At 43.8% G+C, this 20,632-nt stretch overlaps 1 protein-coding gene across 5 annotated transcripts in view; it reads left to right on the top strand.

The window, feature by feature from the left end:
- The window catches only part of SLC15A2 (solute carrier family 15 member 2), a 66,083-nt gene that overhangs the window by 5,952 nt on the left and 39,499 nt on the right, over nucleotides 1-20,632 (top strand). For 2 of the 5 annotated variants that reach the window (XM_074828753.1, XM_074828752.1), the window contains exons 1-5: nucleotides 8,761-8,951; nucleotides 12,288-12,375; nucleotides 12,987-13,128; nucleotides 14,992-15,084; nucleotides 16,184-16,283. In XM_074828753.1, coding sequence (XP_074684854.1) covers nucleotides 8,820-8,951; nucleotides 12,288-12,375; nucleotides 12,987-13,128; nucleotides 14,992-15,084; nucleotides 16,184-16,283 — 555 coding nt within the window. In that variant the 5' untranslated portion in view covers nucleotides 8,761-8,819. Of the gene's footprint in view, nucleotides 1-4,114; nucleotides 4,239-8,760; nucleotides 8,952-9,817; nucleotides 10,061-12,287; nucleotides 12,376-12,986; nucleotides 13,129-14,991; nucleotides 15,085-16,183; nucleotides 16,284-20,632 lie in introns of those variants that run through there. The other 3 variants (XM_074828755.1, XM_074828756.1, XM_074828754.1) reach the window with 3 other exon arrangements.

Genomic DNA, 20,632 nt, shown 5'->3' with positions numbered 1-20,632 from the left:
GTGTTAGCAAATGGATCCCCGTGGTTGCTGTGGTGGGAGGCTGAAAAGAATGGATGGCACTGCAAGCTTGTTATGAAAATGCAGGGAACCAGAGTTAATGAATCTTGGATGAGCCCCTGATCTGCCTGACCCTTGGTATGGCAGTGGAGGGAGCTGGCTTGGGAGGATCTGATTAACATCTCAGTGGAAATGACAGTCCCTAGAATGCAGAAGGTTGTATCATATCTGTCTGTGCTTGCATCTGGGAAAGGTCACTGCTGGAAAGCTGAGATCAATCTGGATTAGATCTGCGAGGTTTTTTTTATCAGAACAGAGGTATTTTGGGGATTTACATGTTCTCTGTTCCTGGCAGCTTGCCCTGATGAAATACTGATTACACAACGCAATCTAACTTAAACTGTAGTCAAAAAATCAGCTGTGGGCTGGGATATGGTGAGAATACCCTCTCTGTGATGGCAAAGATTTTAAATTGTGCAGTGCATTATGTCTTCTGACTCAGAGGAGCTTGCAAAGAATAAAACAATCAGACTGTTACTGTGGGTGCATGGAAAAAACTGGAAAAGCTGAAATTAATGCCTTCCCTGAGATTCTTCTAGTTCTGTAGCCGGATTAATGAATGAAACCATTTGTGCCAGATATACAGGAGATTAGTGCTGCTTGACTCTTGTTTTATGGCCGCGGAGTTAAGGCTAGGAAACCTGAAATATGTGCTCAAGGTGCCTGACAAGTAGCGTAGACAACTGAACCCCAGGGTCCTGCTGCCACATCCTGTAGCCATGCCCCCTCCTCCACTGCCCCATAGAACCCCCTGGTGCCAGGCATCCCTGTGAGCTGGCTGCAAGGAATAGAGTAGTTACAGGATTCCTGCTTTCTCATTACCAGCTGCATCTTGCTGGAGGAGAGGCTAGCAGTGAGTAAAAGCAGGTTTTTACTCCAGAACTGGGTGAGAGAGGGTGTGGGACCCACCACCAGAAAGGAGCTACTGGCCAGCTGAGGGGTCAGCACAAAAAGGGAAGCTCCCAAGGCAGCATCTGTCCCAGAGGCTGGAAGTGAGCATGGAGAGGAGGGCAATGCACCCAAGGGATAACTGAGACACTGCATGTGATTGCCTTTCAGCATTCCTCCAGACCCAGGGCTGATGCAAGCTGCAATGTCTTCAGCAGCTGAGCTATCCCTCAGAGCCTGTGGCAGCATAAATCAATAGCTGGTTTTTCTTTGCTGTGATAATACTGCAGGCAGGGCAGCTTAATGGATAGACTGCTGGGCTGGCATGCAAGAGGTTTCAGCAGAATTTGCCTTCATTAGGATGGTTCTTCCATCTTTTGCTCATCTCTGAAATGGAGATACTGATATCTGCTCAGTGAAATTCCCTGAGACCTGCTGCCAAAAGGCACTGTCAGATCCTGCTTCTGATACCATCTGGAAGAGAATGTTCTTGGGACACCAAACAGTCCTCAAGCACTTTTTCCAAACTCCTAGCACACCACATCCATCTTTCAGCTGCAGGGACCTCTTGCCTCCTCGCTTGAAGAAGGGTATGACCCAGCCACAGCAAGTGGACTGGGTAAACCTTCAGGTTTTTCTGTTTCCAGGTGCTCTCTGTTATTCAGAAGTTTTGAACAGAGAGCCTGAGTTATGCCTGAGCCAGACAACTGTGGTATTGGGTTTCTGAGGGACTACACACCTTGTTTGTTAGGGGCATAAAAAAGACATTCAGAATTGATCACTTTCACCCTCATGAGTCAAGCAGCACTGACTAGTGTGTTAGAAACTGAGCTCATGTTCCCTTGTACACATTCCCTTGACTCTCCTTGATTTTTTTTTTCAGAGCATTATCTCTGTTGCTGACTTTACATACCTATGTGAACAGTAAAACTAGTTATTGTTTTAACTAGGGACTGTCTCTAAGAAGTGGGCAGCATTCCTAAACTGCTTTAAATTGTTATAAATGGGAAACAAAGGCCATGCAGGAAGGGCAGAACACAGAAACATCCCAGGAACTGGACATGTTCCCATGGGTCCAGATTGGCTGGGGCACCTGGATGTCCATTTTCTCTGTCTTGAACTTACTGAAACCAGTGCTACCAGTCAGCTCAGAGTCAGTGTATGGTACCTTATCCCATAGCATCAAGTACATCTTAGAACTGGGGGGGGAAAATAGCTGGAAAGGAATTCAGGAGATCATTTAGCCCATCTCCTTACTGAGAGCCTGAATAGTTAAATTATTGCTGATTTTCTATGCAATAATTTAAGCTTTCCTTGCTTATTTACTTATTTTCTTGCTGTTAATCAGTGGTCTGTTTCAAAAGACCACAAGTCTTATTCTGGAGACAACTTCCAATTTTTTGCAGTGGTTTTGTGATACTCCCATCTTGAGGGCCTAGAAAGTAATTTAAATTTGTGGTTGCCTTTTGTTTGTGCTGGATTTTCTTTATTTCCTGCCTCAGCTGATCAGCTCTATCTTTCCCTGTGTTTTGCTTGAACATTCCCTTCAATGAAGAGAAGAATCCTAATTTTTCCATGCTATGACAGCCTCTTAAAAAGTTGTTTGGAAATAAAAGCCCTTTGCTGATGTGTTGGGTTTTTTTTCCCCCCTAATCTTCTAACAGAAGTCACAAGCATTACAAAGTAAAGCTTTTTATTCTTCCCAACAACTATTCTCCCTCCAGCTTTTCTTTTCTATTGCATTGTCTGGCCTGTAGTGCTCATACTTCTTTTCTGCTTGTTTTTCACAGTGCTTGCCCAAAGTCTCATACTGCTAGCTTTGCCATGCTGTGCTTTGTACTTATCTATGGTACATCTTCTTATAATATGACTAACACCCCCTGGATCCTGGCCATACATCCTACATTCTGGATTTAAATCCTTCTTACCATCTCTTTAATATATCATGTGTGAATAGCCTGCTCTTTCAAGCTGTAATTAAAATTTTGCTTCAATCCTCCTTTCACAAGCCACTTACAATTTACCGTCATCTTTTTATGAGTTGTTTGTGCTGTTGTTCTTTCTTTCACTTCAGACTGTGTATCCCTTGTTGCTCTATCAAATGACTCAACACCTGTAGGAACTTATTCCTCATTTAATTTTGGAATTTGATCTGCGATTGGCTTAGACTGCTCACTATTGTACATAGAAGTAGCTATTGCTGCATGCTTCTCTTCACTGTAAAGTTCAGATATGTCTCAGTGTTTCCCTAGTGCATCTTTCTAGTCCTCCTGCCCAGTTCCCCTGGGATAACCTTTGTTCAGCTAATATCGTTAGGAACTGCATACCTCTTTGTAGCCTTGACTGTATTTTGTGTGTTGAGGTGGTGATGAGAGATATGGGGCAGGTGGGACTAGGATTTCAGTCTGATGAAGAGGGGAAGGATGCAGGTGGCTTCAGGGCCATGATGTGTGGTGATGGAGACCCCATTTGGCTCTACTGCTGAATACACAAAATGTCATTGTGAGCCATTTCTGTATCTGCAGAAAATATCTGGGGTTTCCTCCTGCAGCGCAGATGCCTTAGAACCTCTCTGAAAGGAATTCACAGCAGTTTAGAGGAGGTCATGGGGGAAAGCAGAAAGGAATAAACAGCAGAAATGTGGTAGAAAAAATGTTGATCCTCCTTCAGGTAGCTCAAGACTTTAAGGTGAAAAAGGGTCTGGGAGAACGGCATGTCGATGTTATGTCTGCATTCCTGTGTGGCACATGAAGAACCAGGAACTGAAGTCAGTCTGTCAAAAGGTGATGAAACCCCCTGTCTTCTCACAACCTCAACTACTAAAAGACAGTTAAGGCCAGCTCTGTAGCTGGTGTACAGTGTCAAGTTTGGATTTATGGCCAGCTGTAGATCCCATCTAGTCACAGGTCCAGTCCCTGCTCTCATCCAGAAGTAATAATTCTATTGAAAGGTAGTGTAGCAGCAGTGCAAAGTGATTGGCTGTGAATATCCATGAAAGATGCCATGCAGCCTTACAGGCTGTATTTAAGGAGAAGGGCAGATTCCCTATGACATTTGGGAGCTGAGCAGACATGACTTCAGAACAAAAATAAATGAAAGTTTAACTATTTTATTGGTAACTGAAGGACTGCGGTTGTGAAGTGAAACATTAACAACAGGGTGAAAGAGAGCCAGGATTGCTCAATGGGATTCATCTTCAGACTCAGCAGAGCTGGGGTCGTGCAATGCGCAGGAAGCAGCAGACATGGCAAAGGGGGACGGCATGCTGAAGGCTGCAAAGGAAACCCAAGCTGGTGAGAGAATTTTTTAAAAGATTTCTTCTTGCTAATCATAGAAGAAAGTGAAGGCAAAAAGGCACCAGGAGAGATGAGAAGTTTCTCTGGCTGCTACAGGTTGACTAGTGACCAGATGACAGGCTCTTAAATACAGATTAGGTACTTGATATTGTTAGTGGAATTAATCTAAATATCTTTGCAATTTTCAGTCTATAAGAGCTGGTGACTTCTGGCATATTTTCCTGGTTCTTCAAGTGATTTGATAAAGCATATTCTTAAATTACTTTTAAGTAATTTAAGTATGAAAAATAAGAGAGAAGAAATAGAAAAAGTATGAGAGAAGTTTGCAGGCAATGGAAACCAGTCTTGATCTGTCTAAATCAGTTAAGCCATGCTCTTTCCTGTAATCAAAGAATTGGAGAAAGTAAGCCAGAAGAGACCTAGAGAGCTTATCTTGCCATCCAGGGCCAGATCATTAAGCCCAAAATGTTGCTGGCACACATTCATCTAGCTTCTTATAACCTTATCTTGGAAAGAGAGAAAGAGGAGAGAAATACAGATATAATAAAAGGGCTATGAAAGTGTGGCCAGTGTACATGAATTCAAAGTAAGAGTCATAAGAGACCAGTGTGGCTGAGCTGAAAACCAAGAAGGGATTGTACCACAAGATGAATGCAGATAAAAATGAAGATATCAGTTGAGTATAAACAGATTAATGTGCATAGTACTGCATCAGGAAGCAGTGAGAATGTGAGGATTGTAAATGCAAAGGGAAAATGCAGATTGTCTTCCCGTGAATTTGGGAACCAGAAAAAATTAAATGATGAACCGAAAGTCATAGAAAAATGTATTCATGGGAACTTCTGGCTATGCAAGGCATCTGGTAGCTGAATCATCCTGCAGTTTCCCCACTTACATAAAGGATAACTCAGAAAAGAAGAAATTTTACAGAAAGCAGTCCTTGCTTTCATGCTTACCAGTTGAAGTTGTTTAGCACATGACTTTCACAGAAATTCAGGAGAGCATCTCATCCATCTGCCTGCTCTGGGACGGGACCCGATATTTAGCCAGTCCCTAATATGTTCTTATATAATGGACTTCAGAGATTGCCCGAACTCCACAGCCCCAGCTACGCCATCTCTGTTCCAGTGCCCATATGTCCTTGCAAAAAGGGAATTTGGCCTGAAGCATCCCCCAATCTTGTTTACTGAAAATAAGTTATTTTTCTCATCTCATCCTCAATGCAAATGGAGAATATTTGGTCTCTGTGCCTGCTTTTCCTGTCAATGGGTAGGGTTAGCATTTAGTAGTCTTCCCTGAAAAACATTTGCAGAGCTGCAAAGTGGTTTCTCCCATTTAGTAACATCATTTTGAATTCATAGCCTATTTTCCCCCAGGCTTCTCCATCCTGGTTTTGGACACAAACATGAGCAGCACGATGGCTGTGCTGATGTTCTCTTTGCTCATGGAAAAGCTGAGGACCTGCGTGTTTCACTACCTCCTAATCTGATGGAAAATCATTGATAGCTACTCTGAGAGGGATTTCCCAGTTGCCTACTATATGGGTATTTCATCTGGATCCTCTTTACCTTGTGAGACATTAAAGATACTAGAGTTAGGATGTATCACATCCACAGCTGCTCTAGCTGCTTTGCCACTTACCCTGTTGCTAAAGGATAAAACAGTCTGGTTTGAGAGCATTTTTTCCCATCCAAAATGCCTGGTTTGTAATCCTTATTCTCCTTTTGGTGTTTAGAAGGGATTATCCAATCAAGTATCTCTCTGGTTGTGGAGGGACATGACTGGGTTGTCCTAACCTGCCTTTTTAAAGTCAGTGGTGATGCTTATCCTGCTTCTGCCCTTCACAAGGGAAGTGGTTCAATACTACCTTCAGCACTTGAAGGTGAACTTCATCCGGCTCTAATGATCTGAGCACAATTGAGGTTTCCAATATTCTTTAAGCAGTTTTTGTTTCATTTCACCCATATTCCTACTGGTTCATTTTAATGGGGTTATGTGTCTTGTTGCAATTTAGTTTTTTAGTGAAGACAAACAAAAAGGACACAACTTTTCTGGCTTCTCTGGATGAACTTTTGTTTGCTCGTTTTCTAGTTTAAATAATAGACTTTCATTTTCCTTCCTCTTTCTCCAATATTGACAGCATTTCTAACACCTTTTCTTACTGCCTTTTGTGTCCCCCTGCTAGCTGTAATTCATTTTGTGCCTTAGCTTTGCAGCCTCTATCGCTCCATGCTTGATCTGTTTGTTTACACTTGTCTTCAGAAATGCCACCTTATTTCCATTTGTGGTACAATTCCTTCCTGATTTTCAGCCTGGCCGCACAGGTCTCCTTCTATTGAGTCTTACTCTGAATTCATTTGTATCTGAGGTGCTTGCAAATTTATTCTCCTTAACTTGTTCTTGCTGTTTGCCATGAGTTACCATTTATTACCAGATATTTGAATTCCTTTTCTCAATTTCTGTCTGAGAAGACCTTCTGGCAGCTAATGGCCTAAACAGCTCTGCAGTGTATTTGACAAGTAGTATGTTAATCCCACTGACTGATACAGTTTTTCATGCTAGTATTAAAAAAAAATAATCATTTAGCTTATGTGATGCATGGGGTGGTATACACACAGAGGAAATATAGCTGCAGGATGCTGAAAATATTAAGGCATCACATTGCAGCAGTGTGGCAGCCCTGCACAAGGGATGGTGAAACCTTTTCTGTCTCCCTTCTGTATTACACCTTTAATAACTTGCTGCTGCGTTTGCTCTGCTTGCCTGTGCATGGCAGAATACAGCAGGTTTCTACCAGGAGTTGTCTAGAGATACTTGGGGCAGTAAGAGATACCACCAGAGGGCTCAGAAATATTCCTGCTGCCTCTAGCACAGGGTCAGACTTGCAGGACACAAGGGTATGTGCTAACCTGGGGTGCAGGAGATAGGGCCAACGTGGATGCGTTCTGTTCCTTGCGCTGTCCCCAGTGTGGGGTATGCTTTTGAGTCACTCTTGCCCATCAATGGGCATAACAAACCCTAGCTCCCTGGAGGCTGTTCATGTCACCGGAGAAGTGATCCAGGTGAAAAGCAAGGTTGAGCGGGCGTGCAAATCACTGGGAGGGCTGTAGATGAGGAGCTGGTCTGTGGCAGTACGGGGGAGGTACCAAACTGTTGCGTTGCCACGGCTGTAGAAGAAAAAAGGGATAAAATGCGTAGACCATCCTGGCCTCATCTGAAGTTCAGGGTTCATGTTTAGCTGCCCAGTTAGCAGGAGTGAAATGGGACCCGTGGGGATCTTCAGAGGAAGCAATGCCAGAGCATGTGAGGGAATGTGGAGAGCAATTAGACTTTCTCTGTGCACTCTGTCACATCTGAGTCCCTTATCAAAGTGTTCTTTATGTCTCGTTAGCAAGAACTGAAGCCAGATTAAGATCTGTGGTGTGAGCAAAGGCCTCTTTCCTGATTTTTCAACTGCAAACCTGGTTCCTGTGATACCCAAGCACTAACAGCAACTTGGTACTGGAGCTAGGGATGAGTTTATGGAGACTCCTTGTACCAACTGCAGATTCTGGGTGTGGTCTGTACTTTTGCTGATAAGAGAAGGGAGAAATATTTGGGAAAGTTGTTTGAACATTTGCCTTTTAGAGAAGCCAGATGTAAGGGGAAGAAAAAACCCCTTCACTGTGCCAAGAAAACTGCAGAGCCACAGCCACTGAGGATGGTTTATGGGAAGGTTGTAAATTTTGCTCTGTAATTGCAACTGACACTGGAAGAATACTGATGAAGAGCTCCTCTATTCCCATGGGCATGGAAGGAAGGACAACAGGGTACCTGCAGGGAGCTGAGCCCACATAGCTGCAGGGGGAATCCAGGGGCTCCCAGCGCAGCATGGGATGCATTTGCCACGTAAGGAGCCCCGAGGTGGCCTTTTGGATAATAGGAAGTAGAGACGGGATTTGGGGCTGCTCCTGGGTGCTGGCTGTGTGCTCCGGGTTAAACCGTCCCATAGGAAAAGGCAAGGTCATTCCAGGGAATTGGTGCGGGAATGAACCCTGGGTCACTTCACTCCTGGGATAGCAAAGAGATGATTTAACACAAGTGCAGGCATCCGTGACATCCAGTGTCTGAGGGCTTGGTGTGATGAACATTTTAGTAGTTATGACTTGGGATGAGTGTGTGGCTTTTCGGTGAAATGAGATCCCTGCAGATAAACTTGTCATTACTGCATCGGGAAGGAGATGCACGCTCTGCTCCTAAATCCGCAGGCTGTAGGGGTATCTGGGACCTGGGATTTTATTCAGCTCACATCTGTTCAGCATACAGTGCTGTGTTGGGCTGGTGCACGTACAATAGCTGGGGACATGCCAAGCAAATAGGAGGTCTGTGCTATGAAGTGCTGACAGCCCCAACCTGTGAATGATGGAGGCTGCATTCCCTGACTCTTCCTGAACTCTGGAGTTGTCTTTCCTGGTAGCATCTCCCTCCCCTTTCTGATCTGGCTGCACAAATGTGCTCAATTAGGGTTAACTCAAACTGAATCAAACTTCATGCCTGAGGTTGGAAATCTTCCCAGTCAACTCACCACAGCCACATAGCATGGTGGGAGACAAGGCGAGAGGGGAGATGAACGCTTTTCAGAGAAACGAATCCAAGGAAACTTTGTTCACTTTTATTTCTGCAGGAGATGATCCCCCCAAAGGAGATTTCCCTGTTCAGAAAAAATCCCCGGTGAGTGTTACAGCTGGTTTCCTTTTCTTTGCTTTCTGCTTAGCTTGCTCTAAACATTGCAAGATCTCTCTGTTCTTTCCTCTGTTGTGCTCTGGCTAGAGACAAACACCCTTTCTTGCAGAGGGTTGAAATAAGCATTAACAACTCAAGGCAAAAATCCCTCCACTAACCTGATTAAGTTAAGAAAGCACAGCTTAAAGGGAAAAAAATGAACTGTCTGAATGTTTGGGAAAAAAGGGTAAGGGTTTTGACTGCTGCCTTTTTCCTGAACACTACTTTCCTTGTGAGAAAGGACTTCTCTGAAGTGGAGGGGGATGTCGTGCGTGGGAGGGAGGGAGTTGACCTCTGCATTTGCTTGGTTTCATGAAACCCACCAGAGAAGGGTCCCCAGATGCTGCAAAGCAGAAGGAAGGACAGGAACTGAGGACAGGCCACTGATGTGTGTTACAGAGTCCAGCTGTAGTGCCGGAGCCTCAGGTTTACATCCTTGGCTCTGATTTAAAGCCAGATTCAGGTGAATATTTTGTTGCCTGACAGCTTTGATGTTTGTGCAGGTTTTCTGGCTAATTCTGCTTGAGTGCTTGACTCTAAAAAACTGTACACTCTTATCAGCTTTAGGGGGAACAGGTCTTTGACTTGCAGGACAATATGGTAATACTTGCTCTTAATGCTCACAGCCATGTCATTAGCAAGCCAACTATTTAACTCGTAATTTTAAGTACTGTGCAGACATTAACTACTGGATATCCAGAGCTCCTGGGAAATACTAATCTTTGTCCCATTTTGCAGCTAGTCAGCAAGAAGAAGAGGTGAAAACAAATGTCTCCTGTAGCTGGCATTTTAAATGACCTTTCTTTTTTCCAAAGACACAGAATATCATCTTCCACAGTATCTTTAAGAGTGCCATAATCCCGCAGATCCCAGGCTTACAGTGGTAGCTAAGCACAGCAGACTATCTGTGCGCTCATGAATCCAGGCTTAGCCTCTTTGCTTTTGCTGGGGCTCTCTGCTGAGCAAGGTCCTCCTCCGCGAAAGCAAGCAAACTGCATCTGGCTCTCCACATGGATGAAAGCTGCCCACTTTTGGATGTCCAGGCAGGCCACAGGCAGGTCAGTGATACAGCGGAGAGAATACATGAGGGTTTCTGCATGTGCTGATGCATTTCATGACATACAAGCCAGATGGAAGTACCACTGCTTGTAAGTCATTGCTCTGTGTTTGTAAGCACTTACTCAGGGTCCTGGCTCAGGCGCTTGGGGAGGTTTAGCTTGCAGGTCACCACCTCCTCCTCTCCTTCCCTGCTTGCCCCTGCTCATCTGTAGGAGGTGCCCATCCCAGAGCAGGAGTGGCTGAAATGGGTCAGTGCCAGGTTTTCTGTCACTGCAGGTCGCAGCGTGGCATGTGATACCTTAAACCACTGCAGCTAAATCCAGCAGGGCTTGTGCATCGGGTGCGGAGGGGTGAGTTCAGGCAGCAGGGTTCCCGACACCTGGCCATCTGGGTTTGAACAGTCATGCTCTGCATCTCCATCAAATGTTATTAAATCTCATGAGTACTAATAGTGAGGTCTGTGAAAGAGGAGAAGAAAAATATCCCTTTTATACAATTTTACTTCCAAGGTCAGAAAATGCCTCCAAGCACCCACAGGAAACACAATTTGCCTCTTATGACTTTTCTTCTTTATTATGAAAAACTTGTTGGAGAAAGGTATTCTGTGTGTGCATATGTCTGAGTGTTTGTGCATTTACAGCTTATGCATGCCAGCATTTTTAGGCTAGTCTAAAAGCAGGAGGCCCCAGTGCAGCTTCCAAGGGAGCCCACTCTGTCTTACAAGCCATATGCTAAGCATGATGGTTTCAGAGTAAATAATAAATGAAATGGATAATTACATATTTACTCTAGTAAAGCAAGGAGGCCAAGTGTTTCTTAATAAAAAGGCAGTCCATAAATATCAAGAGTAAAATATAAACAAAAAAGGACAAAAATATTTGTCTTTAGAGATGCTGGCTTAAGTAATGGAAAGTGGGGTTTGGTTGGTTTTTTTTTTTTTTTCTTTTTTGCAGACAGCCAGTCTATTCTCTTTTGTTGCTCTTGTGTAACGTTGAGCAAGACAGCATCATTAAGCTAGACTCTTCTAAACTTGATGCCATTGCTTTGGGAATTCAAATAAGCTCAGGTCTCTTGGTGGTAAAATAAACCTGAATAAACACATCTATTTTGGTATCTGTATTTGCATTTGGGACTCTGGGAAGAAATACAGGAATTCATTATTTCCAACACGAGGCACAGAGATGCATGTGAAGAGTTCATCTCACTTCACTGGCCCATACCCATGTCTATTTAAAACCATAAATATAAATGCGGCTGCTAATATCACACTCCCCCCCCATCCCTCACCAAGTGCATGGCCAGCCCCTCTCTCCCACTAATTGGCAGAGGCTGGGCAGTGCTGTGAAAACCTGCTTCCCTGTTGTGAGGCAGTGGAGCTAAGCAGCTGGAAGCTGCTTAGCTCAGACCACAGTGGGGTAGCAAGAGGGATGGAGGCCCACGCAAGGTCATGCCAAGACTCATCTGTTTAAATGCCTTGTATTTCACTTGGAAACTACTGATTTTAGCTGGAGTGAAGTCAGATTCGGTGAAAGAGCGGCCATGCTCAGATAGGTTTGACAGTCCTATCACTGTTTTGTTTAGTTTTGATTAATAAATTGAATTATCCATAGCTATGCCAGAGTTCTTGGAATACGAAATGGATGCCATGCCTGAGGGAGTGCAGGACACAGCACTGATGCTTTCTGCTTCAGTGAAAGCGGTGGCACAGTTCGGTGCAAGGGAGGTGCAGAGGTTGAGGAGAGTTGTCGCACAGGAAGGAGTAGCTTCACATGGAGGCAGACAGCAGCTCCCTGGGGTCTACTAACTGCTGAGGCAAGGTCTGGTACTGGGAAAGGGGGCAGTTTTGGGGCAGGGTAGTAGCTTTATGTGAAGTGTAGGAGAAAACGCATCCGAAGGTGGTTTTGCATCTCAGTGGGTTTTTGCATTGCAGTGGAGAGGCGGTAGGAGCTTTCCACTGGAGCTCCTGGAGCTACGAGCATGGTGGGCTGCTGACAGCCCATTAATCCCTGCGGCAGTCCTTACTGGGCCCATGTCGGCCAGGCTGATTCACCAGGGAGCCTTAACCAAAGCAAGATAGGTGTGGGGTCCCCTCCTTCCTGAAGTCCAACCCACAGGTCAGTTAAGCAGCAGTGGGTGCTTGGTTTTTGGACTGGACTCCTCTCCACCACTCAAGCACTGGTGTGAAGGCTTTCACGGAGCTGATACATTCTCATTTGTCTCCCACAGAAACTCTGTGGCTCCAACTATCCCCTAAGCATTGCCTTCATCGTGGTGAATGAGTTCTGTGAGCGCTTCTCCTACTATGGCATGAGAGGTATGTGGCCTGTGTCTGGGAAGTGACTTTCCCATTCTTGGGTTTCTGTACACACTGGCCTGGTGTTCTGGAGCTGTGCTGTACGTGGTGTCAGCTGTCTTTCAAAATAAATTGGCATTTTGGGATGCAGGTATGAACAGTGTGTCCTAACATTGATGCTACACTGGCTCTGAGCAGAAGTTGGGACTAGAGAGCTCCGAATGTACCTTCCAGTCTAAATTTTTATATGATTCTCTGTATCAGACCTGGTTTTCTAGTCTGTGACATCTTTCCTAGTTGTATGCAATCAGTGTGTTTGGGAATTGAATCATACAGGCACCTAATTTGCAAACAGAAAATGTGCATAAACAGAACTACAGGTTACGGTAAGATAAGCTAGAAAATATATTTTCCAGCTAAACATAAATGCGTATGAGCAAAGAACACCTGATACTCATATATCTCATTTTATCTGTCTTTGAGATTATGAGGAACAGGTCTGAAAGCACAGATCTTTCCACAACAGTGCTCATAGCTGCTAGACAAATCAGTGGTTTTCTTGCCACCGTGATCCTGCTTACCTGCAGAGATACACATTGATTATCTGATGTGATTTGCTTGTTTCCTTTTAGCTGTCCTGACACTATATTTCTTAAGCTTCTTCCACTGGGATGAGAATCTCTCCACCGCTGTGTACCATGCCTTTTCTGCGCTATGTTATTTCACACCTGTCATTGGAGCCATCATGGCAGACTCATGGCTGGGGAAATACAAGTAAGTGAAGACATCTCTCTAATTCAGGCAGCATACATCTACACCATGCAGCCTGTGCAAGGGCAGTGCTGTGTGTGCTCCCAGTTTTGAGCTAGCTCAGAGTGCAGCAAACACACGCTTGCGAAGGTCAGCTTCTCTCTGTTAACAGATGAATAGCTGAGCTGTTTGCTTATGCTGTTCTGTGCTCCTCTTTCACCCAAGGGCCAACAGACAACAAAGTTGGAACAAATTAAATGTCACAAGCACGCTTTTCCTCCACTATTCTTCCTTACCCACCTTGAGGAAGCCGAGGGTGATTAACACTTAGCTTGCCAAGATCTGCTTCTGGAAAGGATTCAGAGATGGTGAGGAAGCAGTGTTGTCCTCTAGATCTTGCAGTTTCAGATGAAATGTCACTAACTTTACTATACATACTTATGCTTTCACAGCACAGGGAATGTGTGAGCACACCCATTTTTATGCCAGAGAAACCTGGGTTCACTCAAATCATCTCCCTTAGCATATAACAAGGTAAAATCTCCCTGAGTAAATTAGGCAGTCTTTCCTTCCACTGATAAGTTGTGGGGCCATCATCTGCCCCAGAATGGTGGTGAGCAAGCTGGATATAGGTCTTTCTTTGCTTGTCACTGTTTGTTTATTGTCTGAGGAGTCCTGGCTGTCAGAGTGATAAAGTGCAGCTGAACCCTTCTCTCTAGGACTAAGCACATCTGGCAGAAGAGTCCCAACAGGGAAAAAACACCTGCCATATGCCTTTCCAGCAGAAGGTTCTTGAGGAGATATCAATGCTCTTTTTTCTTTGTGCTCGGTTTTAGTCATTCTCTTGTCCCTTTAAATGAAAAAAAAACAGTGGGGGTTTATTAGCTTCATTATTTAAGGTCACCTAGCAACGTTCATTAGTATTTGAAGATATCTATCTTGCAGCATGATGTTGTGAGAAGGTAAATCCTTATGTGGACTTTTGTGCATTAGGCAGGGGAGACCTTCCCTGGAGTAATCCTTGTGACTTAATGGGAGGTGGCTTTTGCTGTAGTAGCTGGACCCTGGCTGATGCCAAGGACAGGATAATAGATCAGAGGGGCTTTTAGGAATGATCTGATGTGGCTCTAAATTAGCTGTTGCAACCAGTGTTTGGATGTGTCAAAGACTACTTCCCTACTCCAAGCTTATAGGGCTGCTTCTAGTGTCTCCGTCCTAAAAAGTCCTTCATTCCCTCTTTGTGTGTCTAGTCTGCACATAAATACATAGACATCTCTTAGTCCTGAAGGTGGTGAAGGAATAGAATACACTCAAGAGCCTGATGCTCCTAGTCAGATTTCTTCTCCCCCACCAAGATATGAGAGGCAGATAGATGAGCTCAGTCCTTCAGAGGTACTTGGGATCTAAACCAGACTTGTAATGGGGAAACCACATTCCTAATTCAGATCTGTTGGTCAGGTGGGTTGAATGTAGGCAGCAGTCCCTGTAGATGCCTTCCAGTCAAGGGATTCACTTAGGTGCATGCTATAAAATGCCAGTTATTAGTAATCTGGGAACCAAGTTGGACCTGAACAGTACTCTCCTATTTGCAGCCTTCCATGCATGACAAGACTGGAACATTTTTAGTTTATTCTGCTCAACATCCTCTGCAAAGAAAGCAGGGGCTCTCCCTCCTCAATCTGAACCCATTTGCCTATATCTTTCTTCCAGTGCACTTGCTACTGACACAGAAGAGTTATAGCTGCCCGCTATACCAGTGGTATGAACAAACCGGTTCCTTGTGTGTCTGTCAAGTAGACCTGCCATATCAGGAAGCACAAGCAGACTCTGTTTTCAGATCGTACATCACCCAGCACCTTCACTCACTGCTGTTTGCTTTCCTCACAGGACGATCATCTACCTCTCCATTGTGTATGTGGTTGGCCATCTGATAAAGTCAGTCGGTGCAATTCCATCCCTAGGCAACCAGGCAGTTCATGTGTAAGTAGCTGTTGAAGCCGCAGCACTGTAGTAGGTTGTGATGGTAGTTGGTTTGCCCAAGGCTGTAATTTGTTTCACCTCCATCAGACCAGCAGTCTGGGGGCTGTGCATGAGTTGCTTTTATCAGGGAAGGGTTTGGGATATCTGAGTAAGAACAGAAGGATGGATCTAGAGTGAATGCACAGAAGGAGTTGGAAACTATCACAGGGACTCTAAGCCCTTTGAGATAGGAACCTCTGATCACCCCTCTCTGCTATACCGTGCTACTGGAGTTTGGTCTCCTCCATCCAAATGCCTGCACCGGGCTCATTCCTCCCTCGCTCCCCCATCAGCATACTTGTGCAGCTCAGCAAGGTCCCCTGTGTGCATGGGAACACAAAACCAAAGATTCATTTTCTGATGTGACAGAGAAAGTCTGTCTCTTCCATAGGGTACAACCCTTCTTGCCTTCTAGATTCTGAACCAATAGGCTTGTCAGCTCGCATCTCTGAAACCACCAAGCTGTTTTTGTCTAGGTGGTCGCAACTTCAAAAATATGCACGTGCAGGCAGAAGCATATCTCATTTACAGAACAGTTTCCTTTTGTCCCAGACCTGGCCAGTCCTGACACTCCTGTTCCCTACAGACGTAATCTGTTGGGCCAACAGTGGTATTTTGAGGAGCCCTGGGAGGTAGAAAACACTCAAGAATAAACCTGATTCAAACAAATTCAAACAGTTTGTCTGTGCTTACCCAGGCTGGAAGGGTACAGGAAAAGGCGGGGGTTTTTTTCCCTCTTTTTTTTTTTCTTTTTCTCAATTGATCTCTGCAGTCTTTTGTTCTCATATGAGTGAAAAATAATCCCATGGATCTTTGATCTCTAGTATGTCCATTGGGCCTCAGAACAGCAAGAAACTGACAAAAGCAGTTTGGTTAATTGACTGGTACTGAATGCAGAAATGAGGATAATTAATTTGTTTTTCACACTTATCTGACTCATCATCACTACACATGTGCAAAAGACAATGATACCAGAGTAATCGTGGTTGGGTGACACTAAAATGCTCTCATAAGCACTGGAAAGGTTCTGCAATGGTGATATTTTTGTTCTTGCATGAAGGATCCTGTCTATGGTTGGTCTGTTTTTGATCGCCCTTGGAACGGGAGGTATCAAGCCCTGTGTCTCTGCATTTGGTGGGGACCAGTTTGAAGAGGAACATGTAAGATTTCTTTTCTTTCCTAAAATCTGCAGTGTCTGCTTACTTTATGGGGACGTTTGTGATTAAATCCTGTCGTACTAGAATAAGGGCCAGTTTGCTAGGAAAAGATGTAATAAGATGTGAGGTAGGATGGTTTTCATAAAACTTGAGAGAATCTGGATGCTTCAGGAAAGGAAAATGACAGCAGAAACAGGTCTGGTATCAGGAAGACTAGGTCATAATTGCACTACGTCATCTCAGTGTTAATTGGACGTCAGAGTAGTTGGAAAATCCTGTATCATGTATCATGGAACTGTGGCCATTTCTGAACCAGCTTAACAGGGGTGATTATAATGCACTGCAATGGAATACAGTAAATGAAAGAGAAAATTGTATCACCAGCCTTCCTTGTGAATTTTCCCTCAAATCAGTCGTAGTCTGTATCTTAGATGTTTTTCAGAAAGAACTGTAGGAAACTCCAGTCTTTTGAAAGTAGTGCTGGTACCAAATCTACCCAGAATGTTTTCTAGGTATTCCAGAATGGAAATTTTTGAAAAGTTGGGGAAATGTTTCTTTTTAGCTCTGTTTGTGCTCTGCATCCTGTGAATTGTAGTCCAGTTGTTTCATGTCCTCATTCTCTATCATGAGTGCTTAGCCCCTCACCGGTGCTGATCTCAAACTCCCATTATGCAGCACAGTGGCTCAACGTAGGGGTAAGGCAGTGCTTAAAGAAGCGAAGCAGGTCAGGAAGTACTAATCCTTAGGCAAAATGCATAATTTTCAAATTGACCTGAAATTAAACACTTAGATTTATGTTGACCTAACACACAAATAAAATTTTCAGTTTTCTCAATGACAGTATTCAGATCATGTCAAATCACATCAAATTCTGTCCTCAAATACATAGAAGGCCACTGCTACAGGAAAGGGAATAAGGATTGGACTCTGTGATGAGTAGGCTTCAATTCAAGGAGGATTATTTAGGACTGACAGTAGGAAAAATTTTCCAGAAATAGATCTAGAGAAGTACTGGAAAATATTAGGACCTTTGGGAGATGGAAACTCCCATCAGTGGAGGCATTGAAGAGGGACATTAGACTGATGGTCTGCCAGGAAAGGCACTGGTAGAGTTGGACAAGGGATGGAAGCCCTGTAGGGCAGTTTGCTGTTTTTTGCCATGCTCCAGCACATAGCATTTAATGGATGAATAATATAGGCTAGAATGTTTATTTTAAAATTTTGGGAAGACTTGTGCTTTTTGCACATGAACTGTGTGATGTTGAAGTGGTGAAACTTATGGTTACTAAGGAGTAACAAAGCACGGGAGGTTTCATGGTCACTTGTTCAAAGAAGATCCTTCTGCAAGCATTCCATCCAGTGCTGTCAGTTGGACCTGATGCTTTAGAGGATGCTGTGGAAGAGGGAACAGCAATCATCTGGTGGTCACCAGCCTCCCCCATTGGAACAGCTCTGACCAAAAGCAGGCTGGCAGTACAGCACACGCGCTCCGGGAATATGCTGCATGCGTACTAGCATGTGGGCATCCCAGCCTGCAGTGCCAGTAGTTCTCCCAAAAGGATTCTAACAGGTGTTACAGCAGCATTTTCAGAAGTGCTGCTTCTATGAATATTAATGATTAATAATGTTTATCCAGCATCTTTCAATTACCACCTAATTACAGTATGATAATATGTACCACTTATCTTCAGAGTGTTTTATAGACTTCAGCTAATGAATCTCAGCACCCCAGTCAGGCACATGCATGTTATTATCCCAAATTTACAACCACAACTAAGTTACAGAGAGAAACCTGAACTCTCTGTGCTTGTGTGGGTCTGTACCCATTCTCCAGCATTCAGGCTACACCTCTCCAACAAATTTATCAAATACTAAGGCTCAAACATTCACCTGTGTGTTGCCTTCAAGAGAAACTAATTTAGAGAAAGAAAACTGTAAAAAGCCTTCTGATAAGGACAATGCATTCTGCTCTATTCATTCTTTTCAGAAGAGGAAGTTTTGTATTTTACCATTTTGAAATGACTTGGCCTTTCAGAAGAAAAAAGTGGTTTATGCTATGTGATAGGAAATTTAAGTCTTCAAAATTGGAATTAGAAGTTTTGGTTTTGTAAGGAATGAAAGGTTTGCGGCCAACCAGAATATTTCTCCCCTCCAGAGAGGTGTTTGAGAAGACATTTTTCATCTTCCACTCCAGGTAGGATGAAATAACTTTTGAAAATTCCCAATGAAATGAAGCATTTGATTCCCCTTTAGTTTTCAGGACACCAATAAACTTCAGCTGATCTCTTAAGTGCACAGGCTTAGTGGTTCCATCTGAAAACTAGGGATGTGGTAGTTCTGTACATAAAATGAATAAGTAAACTGCCCCTGCTATTCCCACATAGAGACAAATTTATGTTTTGAGGTAAATGCACACCATCAGTCTGGATTTCTTTTAAGTACTTTATGAGCGTAATAGTCTTGGATCTGTCACTTTGAGAACAGTACTACTACAAACAGTGATGGAGACTGATCAGCAGGTCAGTAAGGAAAGTAAGTTTATCTGCAGGAGATTTCCAAGCATCTTTGTCTATGGGATTAGGAGTCCAAGCTAAAAAGAACTGAAGAAAATTATATTTATGACATGGTATATGAATGCAAAGACTGCTGTGCATATTAATTAAGGACCAAAGCTGCTTTCAAACAGTGTGATATGGTGTTTAAGGTACTAAATAGCTTTCTCTTTGTTTCTTTATTTTCCGGTTGCCAAGGAGATCAGGATTGTCATGTATGGTACCTTTTCTCAAATTAGCTAATCCAAATCATGTTGTTAATGTACGTCTGCTCCAAAGATTAAGAAAATAGGGAGGGAATTCTTTTTTTCAATCAGTGTAATTTGCAAGCTGCTGGGTCATTATATTTGTACTCACTTCTGCTTTTCTCTGACCATTTTCTTCCCATCACTGAAATCTGTAAATGTGTGAAATAAGATGCCCCAAATTCTTTGTGCATCACTATCCTCTTCTCTTACTAGAATATTCTTTTTGGTAATTGTTGCTCTAGACTTTATCATGTCAAGAGCTGCATGCTTGAGTTTTTCTCAGCTCTCAGAAATTCTGAGTTGCTCAGATATGAAGGGTTAGAGATATGACATGAGAATATGACTAGAAGAGGGCAGGACTGTGAGGACTCTACTGCAGCACCCCTGTCAAGCCATGGCAGGGATACTCTGGGAGCAGGAGAGAATGCTGAGTCTTCTAATTTTTCTAGATTTCCTTATGATGACAAATAACTAGCCACAAAGGTAAAATGAGGAAGAAAATATATACTTTTACTAGCTTAGCATAAGAAAGTTCCAGGTAATCAAAACACTGGTAAGGACAGAAATGGAGTATAAGAGATAGTAAGACCCAGTGCTGTTTGCTATTAACCATGGGAACATGCCATAGGTATAAGTATTATAAGATTTTCGAATCCTTTAATCCAGGATAAATCATTTACAAGTAATGTATGGATTAGATTGCCTGGGACACTAGGAAATAAAAAATTGTGAAAGAGCCAAAAGATCATGTTGACTGGGTCTTCATAACTATGCTGGGTCAAGGCAAAAAGCCCTTAATCCAAGTGAGGGGACCCCCAGACTCCTTGGTGGGTGGTAGTGGGAGGCAATGGGGCTCTCACCCTCACCTTCCCAGCACCCATTTCTCAAGAGGACATAAAGAGAAGTCCTCCCATGCCCTCCCACCTGCCCACCTTCCCTGCAGTAATCCCCTGTGATAAGAGGCTTCTTGCTATATGAAGTAGCAGTATTTTCTGTGGACTGCGCCATCAGTTATGAGAAGTTTTGTTACATTTTTGGATACCAGGCTTCAATCCTTGAGAGCTGTCCCCTTTTAGCTGCCTGCAATTCTTCACATTTTCTCCTGTTTTCTAGCCTTCTGAATATTGTCTCAGGGAGCAGAAGGAAGCAGGACATGTTAGGAGAGGGGGTAGAACCAAGCCCCTGAGGAACTTCCTCACACTCAGCTAAGTTAAGGCTTTGCATTCAAATGATGCTCAGGTCATAGAGATGTGGCTGAAGGTGCCTTAAGGAGCTCTCTGCCAGGCACCAAGCCATGTCCCAAGCAATTTGCCCACTACCTTTACAGGACCTGGTGACAGCTGGGAGTGAAGCCTAGATATGTATGGAGTATATTGACTACTTGGGCTGTCCTAAAATGCTGGTTTCGCTGACTCAGGTGTCCCATAGCTGGTGATGCAGATGAGTGTGGGGTAGGTCAGGTAGCCTGCTCTTCTTTCTCCACTCTGCTGGCCCACCCAGGCACAGGGAGGAGGTTTAGCACTGTGTATCTGCATGAGATTGTGCATGTATG

The sequence above is a fragment of the Strix aluco genome, chromosome 6 (assembly GCF_031877795.1).
Source record: "Strix aluco isolate bStrAlu1 chromosome 6, bStrAlu1.hap1, whole genome shotgun sequence".
Lineage (NCBI taxonomy): Eukaryota > Metazoa > Chordata > Aves > Strigiformes > Strigidae > Strix > Strix aluco.
The sequence above is the reverse complement of the archived record's forward strand: the minus strand, read 5'-3'. Positions and strand labels throughout refer to the sequence as shown.